Source organism: Coregonus clupeaformis, chromosome 27 (genome assembly GCF_020615455.1).
Source record: "Coregonus clupeaformis isolate EN_2021a chromosome 27, ASM2061545v1, whole genome shotgun sequence".
Classification (NCBI taxonomy): domain Eukaryota; kingdom Metazoa; phylum Chordata; class Actinopteri; order Salmoniformes; family Salmonidae; genus Coregonus; species Coregonus clupeaformis.
The window spans coordinates 23,890,181-23,907,685 of NC_059218.1; the positions used below are offsets into that span (position 1 = coordinate 23,890,181).

The following is a 17,505-nucleotide window of genomic DNA, read 5'->3' on the forward strand; positions in this document are numbered from 1 at the left end:
TCATAGCCGATCATTAAGAGTTGAAAACAGCAGGTCTGGGACAGGTAGGGGTTCCATAACCTCAGGCAGAACAGTTGAAACTGGAATAGCAGCAAGGCCAGGCGGACTGGGGACAGCAAGGAGTCACCATGGACGGTAGTCCCGACGTATGGTCCTAGGGCTCAGGTCTCTCAGTTGGCTTTTCATAGCCGATCATTAAAGAGTTGAAAACAGCAGGTCTGGGACAGGTAGGGGTTTCGTAGCCGCAGGCAGAACAGTTGAAACTGGAATGAATTATGAATCATAATGAATGGCTTTGAAAATATAGGCTAGTGTTATGGAGCTGATTAGATGTAGTGTTGGTGCGAATAACGCCTCTCTTAAACTGTGAAGGAGATCTTAGTCAGTAGCTGTGGTTTGAATTAGACATGACATCTAGCAGTGGGATTGAATTAATGTATGATTGACTCTCTGTCACACACACACCTCCCTTATCCATCATAGGCTGGAATGGGCTGATTCAGTAGGAACGGGCTGCTGAGTGAGTGGGACCTCAGCTTAGACCTCCGCCTCCCTCATCCCTTTTAGATTGTGCACAACAAGTCTGACACGTATTTAGGAGGATAGGTTATAGACCGCTAGGTTGTTTTCTCTTTGAAATACCCATATTTTCTACAATTTTAATGATGTTGGGACTAGGAATGCAGGCCCAGGCTATATTTGATGGTAAGCATTCATAATTATAAATAATTGATCTAGGCTACAGCTCAAACACTGTAAAAACCGAGACATGTATACATGAAGTGAATACCATGGTTGTTTCCACATTCCACCTCCTAACAGCCAGTGTTGTTTCTTTCTCCCCAGGTATCGAGAGGCTGTGTTCTAAGAGGGATGAGCTGAACCGTCAGATCCAGCAGGAGGAGGAGGAGAAGGGTCGTCTGCAGCACGACATCTGTGTCCTCACCGAGAAACTAAGCCGCGTCAATGAGAGTCTGGCTCGACGACTCTCCGTCCGCGCTGACTTTGACCGCACCATCTGCGAGACCAAGGGTGCCTATACGAAGGTCAGGACAAGCCAGGGTTTAGGGTTTCTATTTTTCATATTTTTTCTCTGTGTGTGTTTTTCTGTGTTAAAACCATGAAAGCATATTATGTGAGCTTTACAGTACATATCAATTTGACTGCAAAAGGACCTGTAAATGTACTGGGTAAGACAACATTCTCCATGTCTTCTGACTCTCAAAAGAACGCTGGATGGAATTATTTGCAGCAATTCCAGACAGCAAACATCCCACGTGTTATCTTAATATCCAACTCCCTTGGTGTTACTAAGAGCCTAATGGCAGAGCAAACAAACGCCCATAAGTGTTGTTAATTAAAAACAACTGAGTGCTCAGAGCCAGACTCTTCCAATCAAATTGTTGCACAGCAGATTGTCTGATTAAAGTGGTAGTCTAGCTGTATCCGATCCCACTTGACTCAGTCTATGGTATTTCATACAGTAAATGCAATGGGTCTTATGTTGATTCATGTCTTACACTCTCTTAGATTCTGGAGAGCTGTCAAACACTGCTGAGTGTACTAAAGAAGGAAGCAGGAAATCTCGGCAAAGCCACTGAACCCGGAAGGAAAGACCACTGACGTCCAGACTACTGCCCCTAAACCTTACCTCTCACCCAGACACCAACACTTCCCCTCACCCTGGTAACTGTGGAATATAAATGCAACATGTGACAATTTCAAAGATTTTACTGAGTTACAGTTCATAACAGAAAATCGGTCAATTTAAATAAATTCATTAGGCCCTAATCTATGGACTGGGAATACAGATATGCATCTGTTGGTCACAGATATCTTTTTTAAAAAGGTAGGGGTGTGGTTCAGAAAACCAGTCAGTATCTGCTGTGACCACCATTTGACTCATGCAGCGCAACACATCTCCTTCGCATAGAGTTGATCAGGCTGTTGATTGTGGCCTGTGAAATATTGTCCCACTCCTCTTCAATGGCTGTGCGAAGTTGCTGGATATTGGCGGCAACTGGAACACGCTGTCATACACGTCAATCCAGAGCATCCCAAACATGCTCAATGGGTGACATGTCTGGTGAGTATGCAGGCCATGGAAGACCTGGGACATTTTCAGCTTCCAGGAATTGTGTACAGATCCGTGCGACATGGGGCCGTGCATCATCATGCTGAAACATGAGGTGATGGCGGCGGATGAATGGCACAACAATGGGCCTCAGGATCTCGTCATGGTTACTCTGAGCATTCAAATTGCCATCGATAAAATGCAATTGTGTTCGTTGTCCGTAGCTTACGCCTGTCCATACCATAACCCCACCGCCACCATGGGGCACTCTGTTCACAATGTTGACATCAGCAAACCGTTCACCCACACAACGCCATCTGCGCGGTACAGTTGAAACCATCCGTGAAGAGTACACTTCTCCAGCGTGCCAGTAGCCATCGAAGGTGAGCATTTGCCCTCTGAAGTCGGTTACGATGCCGAACTGCAGTCAGGTCAAACCCCTGGTGAGGATGACAAGCACACAGATGAGCTTCCCTGAGCCGGTTTCTGACAGTTTGTGCAGAAATTCTAAGGCAAAAGCTCTGGTGGACATTCCTGCAGTCAGCATGCCAATTGCTTCCTTAAAACTTGAGACATCTGTGGCATTGTGTTGTTTGACAAAACTGCACATTTTAGTGGCCTTTTATTGTCCCCAGCACAAGGTGCACCTGTGATCTTTTATTTCAACTCATGAAACATGGGACCTACACTTTACATGTTGCGTTTATATTTGTGTTCATATTTGAGTTCAGTATAATATACATTGAGTATACAAAACATTAAGAACACCTGCTCTTTTCATGACAGACTGACCAGGTGAATCCAGGTGAAAGCTATGATCCCTTATTAATGTCACTTGTTAAATCCACTTAAATCGGTGTAGATGAAGGGGAGGAGACAGGTTAAAGAATGATTTTTAAGCTTTGAGACAATTGAGACATGGCTTGTGTGTGTGCCATTCAGAGGGTGAATTTGCAACACGAAAGATTTAAGTGCCTTTGGACGGGATATGGTAGTAGGTGCCAGGCGCACTGGTTTGGTCAAGAACTGCAACGCTGCTGGGTTTTTCACGCTCAACAGTTTCCCGTTTGTATCAAGAATGGTCCACCCCCCAAAGGACATCCAGTCAACATGGGCCAACATCCCTGTGGAACGCTTTCGACACCTTGTAGAGTCCATGCCCCGTCAAATTGAGGTTGTTCTGATGGCAAAAGGAGGGGGGGCGTGCAACTCAATATTGTGAAGATTCCTTTCTCATTTACCTATTGCAGTGTATGGGACACACTCAAATGTCATTCCATGGGTTGTGTTTCTTGAGCGCTAGTGTCTTTCAACAGCGGCACATGAGACAAACACACACACACAGAGTCCCGGAGAGGTGCTGTCTGACACTTTGATGTGTAAATACTGAATAAATATAGCACAATGCAGGTTTAGGTGGAAGCACGATGCTCTATTCTTTCTACAGGCAAATCTCCTTCACATCAAATAAAAGCTTTTCTCTGAGATTTTTGAAGCTTTTTGTCCGCTTTGTTGATGTTCTGTTTATTAGGTCAGGTTTAACACTGCATTTATGAGTTTTGGCAGGGATGAAGTCATCAGAAACACTATAACATACTATTCACAGTCCTTCAAAGCTTCATCTATTTATTGAGCTTTTATTTGTACAGTTCTGACATCTTTTTTTCCCAAACCGTTAACAAGTACACATTTTACAGTAAGCACATCTCTTTGATGCTCGAGATTTATAGACAGAGGAAGAGAAAAACAAGATGAGACGGGGCTTCAGTATGACAGACAAGTACTGTTTCTTCTCAACAGGACCAGACAGATAGGACAATATCAATATCTTTCAAGTGAATCAGTCTCCATCACGATAATGGCCATCTCAGTCTTGCTTGTGTCACATACAGTATGATCACTGGAACATCCAATGATAAACCCTGGCTCTTGGGCCTCCGCTTCGATGAAAGCCAACATTAGAAGCACGTTTCCCAGGAAAAGCTGTCGGCCTCCTTAGGGATTTGGTCCTCAAAGGCAGCAGTTAGCACAGATGAATGGCGTGCGTGCTCTGTATTCTGTGTGAGATTGATCGAAGGACCAACAGTAGACACTAACCAGTGATCATTCTCTGGTCTTCCAATATCGTTTCAAGGTTGTGACAAACATTTTAAGAGATCATGGTATTATTGGGCAGTGAATTCCTCATATTCACCTATTTCTACCCGATGAGATACATATACATGGATTGATGAGCACCACTTTCCACTTTCACCTTTACTGTATTTCTTCTGAGGTGCAAAACAAAGCTAATACAATGACAGTGCAAATTAAAATACAATCTTGACATAAAACATAATCCAAGTCTGTCTAATCATGATACAGTTACAGTATACAGAAAAATGTAGCCTCCCAACAGAGCAGTCCCTTTGTGTCTGTTCAATCTAAACTGTTCTTTAGATTGACGATATGGAGAAAGAAAAAAGCCATAAGAGATTAAAGTAATACATTATTCTCATGAAAACATAATTGTAGATTATAGAAACTACATCAATACTGGCCAAAGGAGAACATTGGAAAATGATGAGAATGCGTGTGGTGGCCACAACAGCAATAGATGGAACACTTGACTCAATTGGCATTATAAGTAACAAATATTTCAAAGACTTGGAGCAACCTTGTAAAAAAACAAAACCCCGTTTTATTTCTTAATCTTTCACCACAGGTCTCAGATACAGACACAATCATTAGTTTCATAATCAATGTCGTCTTCATTACTAAAATGGACCAGCTCACGCTCTATGGAATGTGAGGCCAGGCTGTAAAGGTCAAAAGATTTTCAATGGTCAATGTGAAGGAAACACACACAGCCAAGAGGAGGCACGCACCCTTCCCTTCTACACCAGCTATTTGATCCATATACTATACATGAACGAGTCTCTGACATGCAAACTTCAACATTAAGAGGAAAACTCAAGCTTTCACAAACCCACGTGCTGGCGAATGGTTTCTCTCAATATTTGCTATTCATGGTTTATGTTGGATCTTTTTATCTTTCACAGGCCAGGGGAAATTGTTCTAATAACATTGTAGACAGTGGGTCTAATTCCAGACGACACCAAGGCATTTATACTCTACTATGCCTTTGACATGAAGCTTCTCGCAGAAGATATACATAGTATCAAATTTCCTCCCAAGGCAATCTTTTAAGCAGTACATCACATATCTTTGATAATCAAACATTAAATTGAGCAGGTCTACAGAGCTTTGCATAATCTTAAGGGGGAAGTGTTGAAGTTTGCTTGATCCTGGACTCTTCAGGCAAAGTCTCCAACACAGCATTGTCTTAAGGAAACATACAAAAACTAAAAGCATACTGAAGAAACCTACAGTAAGGGGAACCAAGTCAATAGAAATCAGAACGTGCAGGTACAAAAACAACAATGAACTAGACTTGTGGCACCCTTTCACTATTTAAGTCTTCAGTTTTAGTTTTTTGGTCTGCCATCCCCTATGGCGTGTGGAGTCCTCAGCCTACATTCTGGGAATCCAGGACACGATAACACAGTCTCTTCTTCACCACGATAAGGACGGGTACTGATGGCTTCCTTGTTTTGAAGGAATTTGGTCACTTACCTTCACAAGGTGATCTCCACCACTACATACATCTCCTTTACAAGAAGGACACATGGAGACCATAGACACCATATATACACATTATGTATAATATGACATTATTGATGGAGACACAGAGGCTGCGTTCAGACAGGCAGCCCAATTCTGATATTTTTTTTCACTAATTGGTCTTTTGACCAATAAGATCAGCTCTGAAAAATATCTGAAGTAAAAAGATCTCATGTGATTGGTCAAAAGACTAGTAGAGAAAATATCAGATTTGGGCTGCCTGTAAAACAGCCATAGAGATAGAGACATCGAGGCAGACAAATTGGAGCCAGATTGGCTTCTTCTGGAGACCGTAAGTCTGGGAAACTGCATTATAATGCATATTTATCTTAAAATCTCTGATTTATTTTGACAATCAAATACAGTCTGTCAGATCTGGTTCAGACTTCACTGCTCAATGGCAGTCAGTGAGAGGAGGTGGAGGAAGTGGAGGGGAAAGACAGATCAACTGTACAGGTAAGGTGAGGACAGTCCAGCTGCTTGAATCTGTGGTGGTTGATTGGTTGGTGGATGTCTGGGTGTCAAACTAAACTGTGTGAAAAAGAGGAGTGCTTTGACTGCGTTGAAGTGCGATTTGATGTCCAGTTCTGCTAAGTCTCACTGGTCCCGGCTGGGGGTTGTGGTTCCTGTGATTCTGGCTGCTGGTTCTGGTACTGGAGGGCAGTGGTCAGTCCTGTTTGGTCCAGGCAGATCAGAAGTACAGCGCAGGTTCACTGTTGAAGTCTGACAGAGAGGAGCTGTCTGCTGGGGTGAGCTGAGAGATAGATAGGGAATGAAGAGCAGGGTGGGAAAAAACACAGTTACATTTGTAAACCATGTGCTGTTATGTCATTCTTATAGTGTACAAGTAGCCCCGCACAAGTTAAGGTTGATGAATGAATGTGTCACATCATATACTTTAAAAAGAAGCCTCACCATAACTTCCTCTGACATCTGTGCGTGCTGGGAATTGGTGTCCCCCTGGTAAACAGGGTCATCAAGCTTATGTTCCTGCCAGGTGTTAAAATCCACAGTGTGCTTCGGAATGTAACTGGACAGATCTGAAGACATAGGAAATGGGGCAAAGCCCAATGTAAGTCTGTAGCACAATGGGATCATATATTCTGCATTAATTCTTCCAAGAACATAAGCATGAGCTCATGTACGGGTTAGTTAAAGATTGGCAATAAACTGTGTAATGAATAACTAATGTAGAGACATACTGCATGGCTACTGTTTACTGATAAACATTTTATGGGAGAGCAGATAAACAGCAACTTGTTTAGTTACATCCCACTAAAAGATTGTTCTTGCTTGCTGAATTGACCGCCCCAGCAGAGTTTCTATGTGTTTGGATGTAATGCAAACTCTAACCAGTAGGTGTCTCCCATGCTACATTATAACCAGTAGCAGTTCATCGCCAAACCCCCATTCAGCCATTTCCAGATTACTAATAGGTTGGACGGAATTAATTTCTCTCCCTTTCCTTATCTTACCCTCCTTACCATGGGAATAGGTTTCATTTAGTCTGTTGGATTCATTTCCCTCTAACCCTTTATCCTTTTCTCACTCCTCCAATTCCATCCCCTCTCTCTTCCTCTCATACTATCCGTTTCCTGCTTTCCTTCCCCTTCCCCCATTTCCTCTAGTTCTCTCACCAGTGCTGTTGCTGGTGTGAGTGGGGGAGCTGGTGTAGCTTGGACGAGGGATGTGGATACGGCCCACCATGCTGGGCTGATCTTCCTCCTCCTCCTCCTCCTCCTCCTCCTCCTCCTCTCCGCTGTCCCATACGCTGCTCTCGGAGGGGTACTCATAGGTGCTCTGGAGGCTCGACTCGTTGAACGAGATATTCAGCTGAAAGAGGGGGAACGGAGGATTCAAACAGACTCTGTGGTTAAATGCTAGGCCTGTTGTTTTCTTTACGATTTAGTGCTATGAATTGAATTGAAAATCAGGTTATTTCAGCATTTTCAATTAGTTAATTTATGTACAAAGCTTGCCACAAGAAGCATTTTCTTCCTCAGCACTACAGTACTAGTTCAATATGACAGTACTGCCACAACATATTAAACCTTGCAGAATTAAAATACCACCGGTTTATTGTGCATACTTAACTTTACTTGCCTATGATGACAGAATCATTTTATGACCACATAAAACATTAACAAAGCATTTTGTTTCCTTATTACTATCATTAAATCAGGCTGGCCTACTTTGATTGGATGCATTTCAACACCAGCATTATACGTATGTATGTGTACATGAACCAAACTGAACATAAGCACAATATCTTTATTGATTGGGGTTACCTTAAAAGGCACTTGTAATTTATGAGAATCTGTTCTTGGCCTGTGAGTTTAATTTCCCAGTGTCTGTCTCTAGTACCATGGCACAGGGCAGGTGGCAGCCTTGCAGGGGCTGCTGGTATTGTGATTGATGGCTGGGGAGCTCGTAAAACATCTCTGTTTGGCAACACCCCAGCGCTCTACAAACATTCCACCGTGGGGTGAGACTGTTGCGACATGTTGCGGAACACGACTGTCAACTTCACAACGGCAAACCTCAATGGTCTTAAGGCTTAAAGAAGCTCAAAAGAATGTTTAACTTTAAATGTCCAATAAACTGTTACAATTAAGCGTACAATGCAGACAAGTCCACAGTGTACTGCTGCATCTCCCTGGAGTCAGCTAATATCAGTGCTGAGGCTCTGATGTACCTCTCGCCCCTTGGCCATCTCCCCTTGGCTCCGCCCCCTTCAGTAGGTACTGCTCTAAATCACCCCTAATCTCCATCACATAGCCCAGCCCTTACCCTTCTCTAGCCCCTACCCCAGCTCCAGACCCAGTCTGGCCTGCTAGACTTATGGATATAGGGGCCAGACAGGGAAATCTAAATGTACACAGGCTAAGCATTGCGTCAATGCAATCACAAGAGATTTAAACTGTTCTCCTCTACAGCCAGAAATTCCAAGCTGGATTAAGCTAAATTCTAAAATGGCCTCCTTTAGATTCATGTTATAATTTAGTCTAATCAAAATGAGAATAGGCTATACCTCATCCGTTCAATAACTCAATACTTTCTCAAACTTGTCATTTCATTAGCCCTGATGGTATGCTTTGATGAAACAATAAAATACTTTGAGGCTTATTGCCTTAGAGGTCATTGCTAATTTAGGAAGTGCTTTAATTTTCACTTGTTGTGCATTTTCAGCTAATCATAAAAAACGTGTGCTTTGAGTGAAGGGAACGGGTAGCGCTGCACAATATGGGCCCAAAATCTAATCCAATCTTTTTACCAAATATTGCGATTGCGATTTGACGTGCAATATCGATCAAAACACTTGGGTGAACTGTTGGAATCACAGAAATAGAATGACTTGTATTAACAAGCAAAGTGGAATGCAGCATTGTCTTGTTGGAACAATCAGTTGACCGCATTTGACCTAACAGAACAACATGCAAACCTATAGTGAATCTAACAGCGAGGAGGAGTAACTGCGCTGCTTGAGTGACAGTGGGTAGCGCTTGGAGAAAAAAAACCATTAAACTAGAAAAACTGACATTACACGCGGCTGAGATGTGTTTCAAAATATTGTGTGCGATATGGATATTTATTTAAATTTGATTAATCGTGCAGCCCTAGGAAAGGGCTAGCTAGCAGACTTAAATTGTGACACGTCCAGAAAAGTATACCGCCAACTACCTTGAGTCGCTTCTTCTTCTGTGGGTTTTATGGCGGACTACATCCAAAAGTTGTATTGCCGCCACCAACTGGACGGTTTGAAACCATAAATAAAATAAATCCATACTTAAGTGATTCTAACAATCCACCCTAATAAAATAGTACATTGCCAAAACAAAACTCCCACTTCTTCCTTCTTTTAGTTCTCCATATCTCCCTTCTCAGGCTCTGAGAAGGTGGTACTGCTTTTGCTCATATTCCATGTAACTCCTTTGCTGTGAAATCTTTCAGCCCCAGGAACCGCTCCGCCTCAATCACAATGAGTTCAATCTTCCTAGATCTTTTCTCCACCTTGGCAGTGCCATTTATCACCATTGCGATAAAGGCCACCTTTTTAACCTTTAAAATGTCAGGATCCTCTTGGTGTAAGACAACCCCTGCAGCCTGCAGTGAAGACCTATCCACTACCATGGACTCTTCTGGTGCAACATTCAAACCCTCATCCCTTTTCACAGCTTCTGCAGATGAAATGCTCTGCACAACCCTGACTTTGGCCACCTCATTCTCCTTTACCCTTGTGGGGCATTCAGAAGACGTGGCTTCATGATTCCCACCGCAATTACAACATGTCACATTTTCTTCACTTTTATAACACATATGATCTTTTCCACATCTTGTACATCTCAGCTTCTCCCTTCTGCAAACACTTTCTACATGACCAAAAGCTTTACAATGTTCACACTGCATTGGTCTTGGGATAAATGCTCTAACGCTGTAGTTAATATACCCTAACCGCACTTCATTAGGGAGAAACTCCATTTCGAAAAACAAAAGAACATAAACTCTTAACTTTTCCCCATTCACCACTCGATACATCCGACGTGCTTCAATCACTCCAGGAATATTTTTCATCTCTTCCAAATCAACTTCCCACAAAACACCAGATATAACCCCCTTGAGGGAGTACCCTGTTCAGAAGAGACACACACACAACACTTCAAACTTATGAAATCGATTAAGACACAACGTACATTCCTTCTGATCCACAGAATCACAAAAAAATCAAAACAAGCCTGACTCTCGTGATCCTCACATCCTTCACTTTACCCAGCACTCTCTCCACCAGTGTGGGTAACTCAAATGGTTTCTTGAAGATTGGTACTCTGCTCAGCTGCTCCTTATTAACAAACCGTACTCCTCCTAGATACGAAGGGTCATTCTCATCACTGTACCCTACTTTGCTCCGTTTCCCATTATTTTGAACAACACTCAAATTCTCCTTGATTCTACCGCCATTGTATTCAGATTCCACTTCATCATCCGCTTCCGCCATCTTCCGTGAAGCTCACTTCGAGTCACTATCAGTCGATACTTACAGTTGAAGTCGGAAGTTTACATACACTTAGGTTGGAGTCATTAAAACATGTTTTTCAACCACTCCACAAATTTCTTGTTAACAAACTATCGTTTTGGCAAGTCGGTTAGGACATCCACTTTGTGCATGACACAAGTAATTTTTCCAACAATTAGTTTACATACACTAAGTTGACTGTGCCTTTAAACAGCTTGGAAAATTCCAGAAAATTATGTCATGGCTTTAGAAGCTTCTGATAGGCTAATTGACATCATTTGAGTCAATTGGAGGTGTACCTGTGGATGTATTTCAAGGCCTACCTTCAAACTCAGTGCCTCTTTGCTTGACATCAGGAAAAATCAAAAGAAATCAGCCTAGACCTCATAAAATAAATTGTAGACCTCCACAAGTCTGGTTCATCCTTGGGAGCAATTTCCAAACGCCTGAAGGTACCACGTTCATCTGTACAAACAATAGTACGCAAGTATAAACACCATGGGACCACGCAGTCGTCATACCGCATACCGTCAGCCGAGCATACGGCTCCCAAGTGGGTGGGCCTATGCCATGACTGCACCCCTGCCCAGTCATGTGAAATCCATAGATTAGGGCCTAATGAATGTATTTAAAATGGACTGATTTCCTTCTATGAACTGTAACTCAATAAAATCTTTGAAATTGTTGCATGTTGCGTTTATATTGTATGCACTCACTAACTAAGTCGCTCTGGATAAGTGCGTCTGCTAAATGACTAAAATGTAAAAAATGTAATACCGCTCAGGAAGGAGATGCGTTCTGTCTCCTAGAGATGAACGTACTTTGGTGCGAAAAGTGCAAATCAATCCCAGAACAACAGCAAAGGACCTTGTGAAGATGCTGGAGGAAACAGGTACAAAAGTATCTATATCCACAGTAAAACGAGTCCTATATCAACATAACCTGAAAGGCCACTCAGCAAGGAAGAAGCCACTGCTCCAAAATCGCCATAAAAGAGCCAGACTACGGTTTGCAACTGCACATGGGGACAAAGATCGTACTTTTTGGAGAAATGTCCTCTGGTCTGACGAAACAAAAATAGAAATGTTTGGCCATAATGACCATCGTTATGTTTGGAGGAAAAAGGGGGATGCTTGCAAGCCGAAGAACACCATCCCAACCGTGAAGCATGGGAGTGGGCAGCATCATGCTGTGGGGGTGTTTCGCTGCAGGAGGGACTGGTGCATTTCACAAAATAGATGGCATCATGAGGAAGGAAAGTTATGTGGATATATTGAAGCAACATCTCAAGACATCAGTCAGGAAGTTAAAGCTTGTCGCAAATGGGTCTTCCAAATGGACAATGACCCCAAGCATACTTCCAAAGTTGTGGCAAAATGGCTTAAGGACAACGAAGTCAAGGTATTGGAGTGGCCATCACAAATCCCTGACCTCAATCCTACAGAAAATGTGTGGGCAGAACTGAAAAAGCGTGTGCAAGCAAGGAGGCCTACAAACCTGACTCAGTTACACCAGCTCTGTCAGGAGGAATGGGCCAAAATTCACCCAATTTATTGTGGGAAGCTTGTGGAAGCCTACTCGAAACGTTTGACCCAAGTTAAACAATTGAAAGGCAATGCTACCAAATACTAATTGAGTGTATGTAAAAATCTGACCCACTGGGAATGTGATGAAAGAAATCAAAGCTGAAATAAATCATTCTCTCTACTATTATTCTGACATTTCACATTCTTAAAATAAAGTGGTGATCCTAACTGACCTAAGACAGGGAATTTTTACTAGGATTAAATGTCAGGAATTGTGAAAAACAAAGTTTAAATGTATTTGGCTAAGGTGTATGTAAACTTCCGACTTAAACTGTACCTTGTACCTATATTTGTCCTGTGTAACTGCAAACTTTTCTTTGGGTGCTGATATCCTTAGTTCTTTATAAAAATGTGTGACTTCAAAAGTTAGTGACTTCAAACGACCACTACCACTCAATACTTAATTTGATTTAACCTGTACTTTGACAGGGAGTCATGCTGAGAAAGTCTCTTTTACAGATACGAAAAAGCACTACGAAAGCACTCTTTTACATTATGAAAAGCAAAACAGAGATACAAAACACAAATCATAGAAAAACACATTCCTCAGTAAAAAGGTCCTCAATGAGCTGTCTGAATTTCCCTAGAGGCACCAAATCAGAGTTTGAGATTATTCCTCAAGTAAGGTGCAAAAAGGTAAATCTGCTTTTAGTTTAACTCAATACAGATCGAAGAGTTAGCCATCCCTGAGACCGGGTCTGGTAACTCGTCCATCTGTAGGTTAATAATGAAGTAAGGTTTGTGCATGAGGGCTTCATAAACAAAGAGCGCAATGCATTGATCTATGAGACTTCAAAAAGAGGGCCAGCCTACTTTCTGATAAAGAATGCAGTGATGTATACTGAACCTATCGCCTGTAATAAAGCTATGATAAACTGTGTCCAATAGCTTCAATACAGTGGCAGCTGCATTAATAGACATAATCTATAACCGGTGTCAATGTTGACTGAATTATTTGTTTTTGGCTATTTAACAAAATACATAACCTGTTCATATAAAGGAATGCTTATGGTGTACCTGTACTTGTCCTGATTGTCATAGAGTTGTCAGTGGGAGTTGGAATCCATTGTTTTTAATTCAACAAAATAAATTCTATGCGTCCCCTGCCAAAACAAAAAAACCTGCCGTGCAATATGGCTGCTCCTTCTCCGTTAACAAACAACTTGGAAAGAGGTCGGGTAAAATATTATTTTTTAATCAAATACTACAAATTTCAGCACTCAAAAGAAAAGTTTGCAGCTACACAGGACAAACATAGGTACAAGGTAAGCATTAAAGAATGGACATTTTTAAAAGTATTGACTGATAGTGACTCGATGTAGTTGGCGGTACACTCTTCTGGACGTGTCAGTGTGACTAAGAAGAGAAAGATTTGTAAAATAATGTAGATATAGATAGAAAGATTTTAGTCATAATGTAGATATATACACCTAGGAAATAGGGCTGGGAATTGCCAGGGACCTCACGATACTTAGGTGCAGACACGATATGTATTGCGATTCTCACGATTCTATATGTATTGCAATTCAATACTTATACTTGATAGGGCTGGGCGATATGGCCTAAATATTATATCACAATATTTTTCACATTTTGATGATATATGACGGTATTTTATGTTTTTGAATAATTAAAAAAGGTCAGTGCACACAAGGGGCACTATTTATTTCCACACCCCAGTGAGGTGGGGGGCACCCCAAGCTTTAGGGAGGCCCCAACCAAAACGGTATTGAAAACCATACCGTGGGTATTTCAAAATACCCCGGCATTAAAGTATATACAATATACCGACCCAGCCAAAAACCAACACTTTTTTAATCCTGTGATCTATCATACAGTTGCTGTGTGTTAGGCCTAAAATGTCCATGGCTGAGACAAGGTGACAGCCGTGGCCTTTCAGTGACAAACGACCAAATTAGGTGCACAAATACTATTTTGGGGCACATAAATCCATTCCTTTGGAGTCTAAAACCATATCACTGGATCTCTAGCCCCAAAAAGACCATCAGTTATAGACATCCGCTCTTTTATGTCTAAAACCTTGATCTCGCCCAAGTTCCCTGCTCAACTTAATCTCACCAAAGCATTTTCACCAAGTGGCTCATGTCCTGCTTTAGGAGTCTCCATGCCAGAGGAGTGTATCAATAAATCAGACTAGCCACTGGGTTAGCTTCCTCTCTGTGTAGATCTGGACTGAGACTTCAAGGCTGCCCCCCTCTCTCCCTCTCTCCCTGCCCACCCGTGGCTATGAAGGCCTGTATTATTGAAGCAGAAGCGATTGCCCTCCTCCTCTCTCTGGGCACTGAGACAGGCCAACAGAGGGCCGATTCAGGCCCCAGGCTCTTCCCATTCACCAATGCACACTTCAGCAGGACGGAGACCATAGAACCGGATTGTTTGAGCACTCTCGCTCTCCAATAACGGGACAATGACCAAGAAATGACTCAGCTGAAGAGAATGGCCAATTTGAGTATGTTTGGTGTTGGTTGTTCGTGATTTTCTTTCTTCAAGAGAGTAGTGAGTGTATAATTGTGGTGTGTTGAATATCATGTTTCTTTGTTTGCAAATCTGTCTGTTCGGGAGAGAAAGAGAACAGAGAAAGAGTAACAAAGCAAGAGAGGGAGAGAAAAAGCGACAGAGGGAGAGAGTGGGTTGTCTGTATGAATGTGCCTTGGCAAATAGGCGAGATGGGATTCGAGCCAGAATTGAAATTTTCCAGGCCACCCAACATGCTCTGTCCTAGTTTGGTTGAGGGTATAGAGACATGTTGCCCAATGACAGACACAAACACAGGGTAGCGAGGGTAGAGTCTGGTCGAGTTCCTCCATTCTGGCAGCAGATTGGAGGTGAGCTCTGCTGTGGAAGTTGGGTAGGCGCTACAGCAGCAGTAAGTACAATAGCGCAGGGTTTGTGTGGGTGTGTGTTGTGATAGGAGAGGGAGGGAGGAGGGGAGGGGAGGAGGGATTGCCTTGTTAATGCCTCTCATTGAGGTGTGGGACAGACTGACCAGATGCCTGATTAAAGCTAATCTCCTGCCAGGCAGTTACTATTAGAATCCTACTACACTCGAGGACTCAGGCAGCCACGCACATACATTGTCACATAAGTAGAGAGGAGATTGAGCATGGTTTGGAGTTATACCACTAACGCCCACCTAAAATGTTAATTTCAATTCCAATTTTGTACAAGCCTCAAAAGGAGACTGCACCAGCTCTACTAAACTGAATACAAAATGGCAGCAGGAAACATTGGTTTCTGAACTCTAACAAGCCTTAGCCAATCTTAGGACTGGTAAAATTACTGTATAATTGTGTAAATGACAATTATGGATGAAGTTACCATCATAACCGTTTAAACAGCTGATTGAAGACTGGACGGCTGGGCATTTGTGCGGCCGAGTCAGTATCCGCGGTAACATGGACTCTACAACATGAAACTTTGTTGTTCCTTGCTGAAACAAGCAAGGTGTTGTAGCAGTCTTTGGTTGCCTAGGCAACACCTCCTCCCTGCAGCAGCAGCACATGCAGGATTATATCCAATAATAGTCATCCAAAATTCCATGATCGTCACAGCCCTAGCAAATCTTCAACCATGTGTTAGTAATGACACTTACAGATTAAGTGTCTTGAAGAAGTACCCGCTTCCTCCTTAAAACCATAACAAACATGTGGGCAGAATCTCTCACAGTTGTGGATGGCAGTGTGGGTGAGCGTGGCAACATATGAAATCTCTGTTTACATTGCATGTCTCAAGAGTAGATTTGTCACGATTCCAGTATTGCAATAATTAGAGGTATCGCGGCAAGGAAACAAAATATGAAACGGACTGAATTTCCTGAGGAAAACAGTCCTAATGTTGGAAACACGCAGCTTTATGTTGCCACCCAGAATCACGTTTATTTTCCAAGCTATAGCACACAATATTTTACATACAGTAGGTTTTTTAAAGGACCAACGAGTTTAGTCTGCTTTGTGTTTCCTTTTTCTATGGAAAATCAGGTATCGTAGGATCACAATACCGGTGTCGTGACAACCCTACTCAAGAGTGTGAGTCACTCCTCCAGTTTGCCCTTTGTAGCTGTGTGTCTCGGTCGGTCGGTCTGTCCATGTTTGTGTGTCTGTACACCTGTTGGGCAGGGAATAAGGTCTCTCTCCAGGCTATCAGAGAGGGATTAGTGTTATGAAGCTGAAGTGAGTCAGACAGAGAGAGGGAGGGAAGAGGGAGATACTATGAAGTGTTTGTTTACTGCAGTGTGAGTTGTCTCTTAGATACAGTCGAAGAAAGAGAATGAGTGTACAGGTGAGAGATGTCAAATGAATGAAAAAGTGAGCTACTGTGCCCAGCAACCCAGCACCAATTAAGAGGAATTAAATGCAGAAATATGAGTCTTAAGATTAATCATCCATTACTTAATTACAATGTCAAAGCTAAGGTAAATATAAGACTGTGCCTTCAGAAAGTATTCACACCCCTTGACTTTTTCCACATTTTGTTGTTTCAGCCTGGATTTTAAATGGATTAAATTGAGATTTTGTGCCACTGGCCTACACACAATACCCCATAATGTCAAAGTGGAATTATGTTTTTAGAAATGTTTTCAAATTCATTCAAAGTGAAAAGCTGAAATGTCTTGACTAAATAAGTATTCAACCCTTTTGTTATGAAACGCCTTAATAGTAGGTTCAGGAGTAAAAATGTACTTAACAAGTCACATAATAAAGTTGCATGGACTCACTCTGTGTGCAATAATAGTGTTTAACATGATCTCTGTACCCCATACATATAATTATCTGTGAGGTCCCTCAGTCGAGCAGTGAATTTCAAACACAGATTCAACCACAAAGAACAGGGAGGTTTTCCAATGCCTCGCAAAGGGCACCTATTGGTAGATGGGTAAACAATTGTTTTAACAGACATTGAATATCCCTTTGAGCATGGTGAAGTTATTAATTACACTTCGGATGGTGTATCAATACACCCAGTCACTACAAAGATACAGGTGTCCTTCCTAACTCAGTTGCCGGAGAGGAAGGAAACTGCTCAGGGATTTCACCATGGAGGCCAATGGTGACTTTAAAACAGTTACATAGTTTAATGGCTGTGATAGGAGAAAACTGAGGATGGATCAACAACATTGTAGTTACTCCACAATACGAACTTAAATTGACAGA

At 42.2% G+C, this 17,505-nt stretch overlaps 1 protein-coding gene across 1 annotated transcript in view; it reads right to left on the minus strand.

The window, feature by feature from the left end:
- Positions 1–3,683: 3,683 nt before the first annotated feature.
- LOC121541650 (taperin) overlaps positions 3,684–17,505 on the minus strand; it is a 31,426-nt gene continuing 17,604 nt past the window's right edge. The window contains exons 2-4 of the mRNA XM_041850823.1: positions 7,375–7,570; positions 6,653–6,777; positions 3,684–6,491 (exon numbers count right to left, since the gene is read on the minus strand). Coding sequence (XP_041706757.1) covers positions 6,429–6,491; positions 6,653–6,777; positions 7,375–7,570 — 384 coding nt within the window. The 3' untranslated portion in view covers positions 3,684–6,428. The remainder of the gene's footprint in view (positions 6,492–6,652; positions 6,778–7,374; positions 7,571–17,505) is intronic.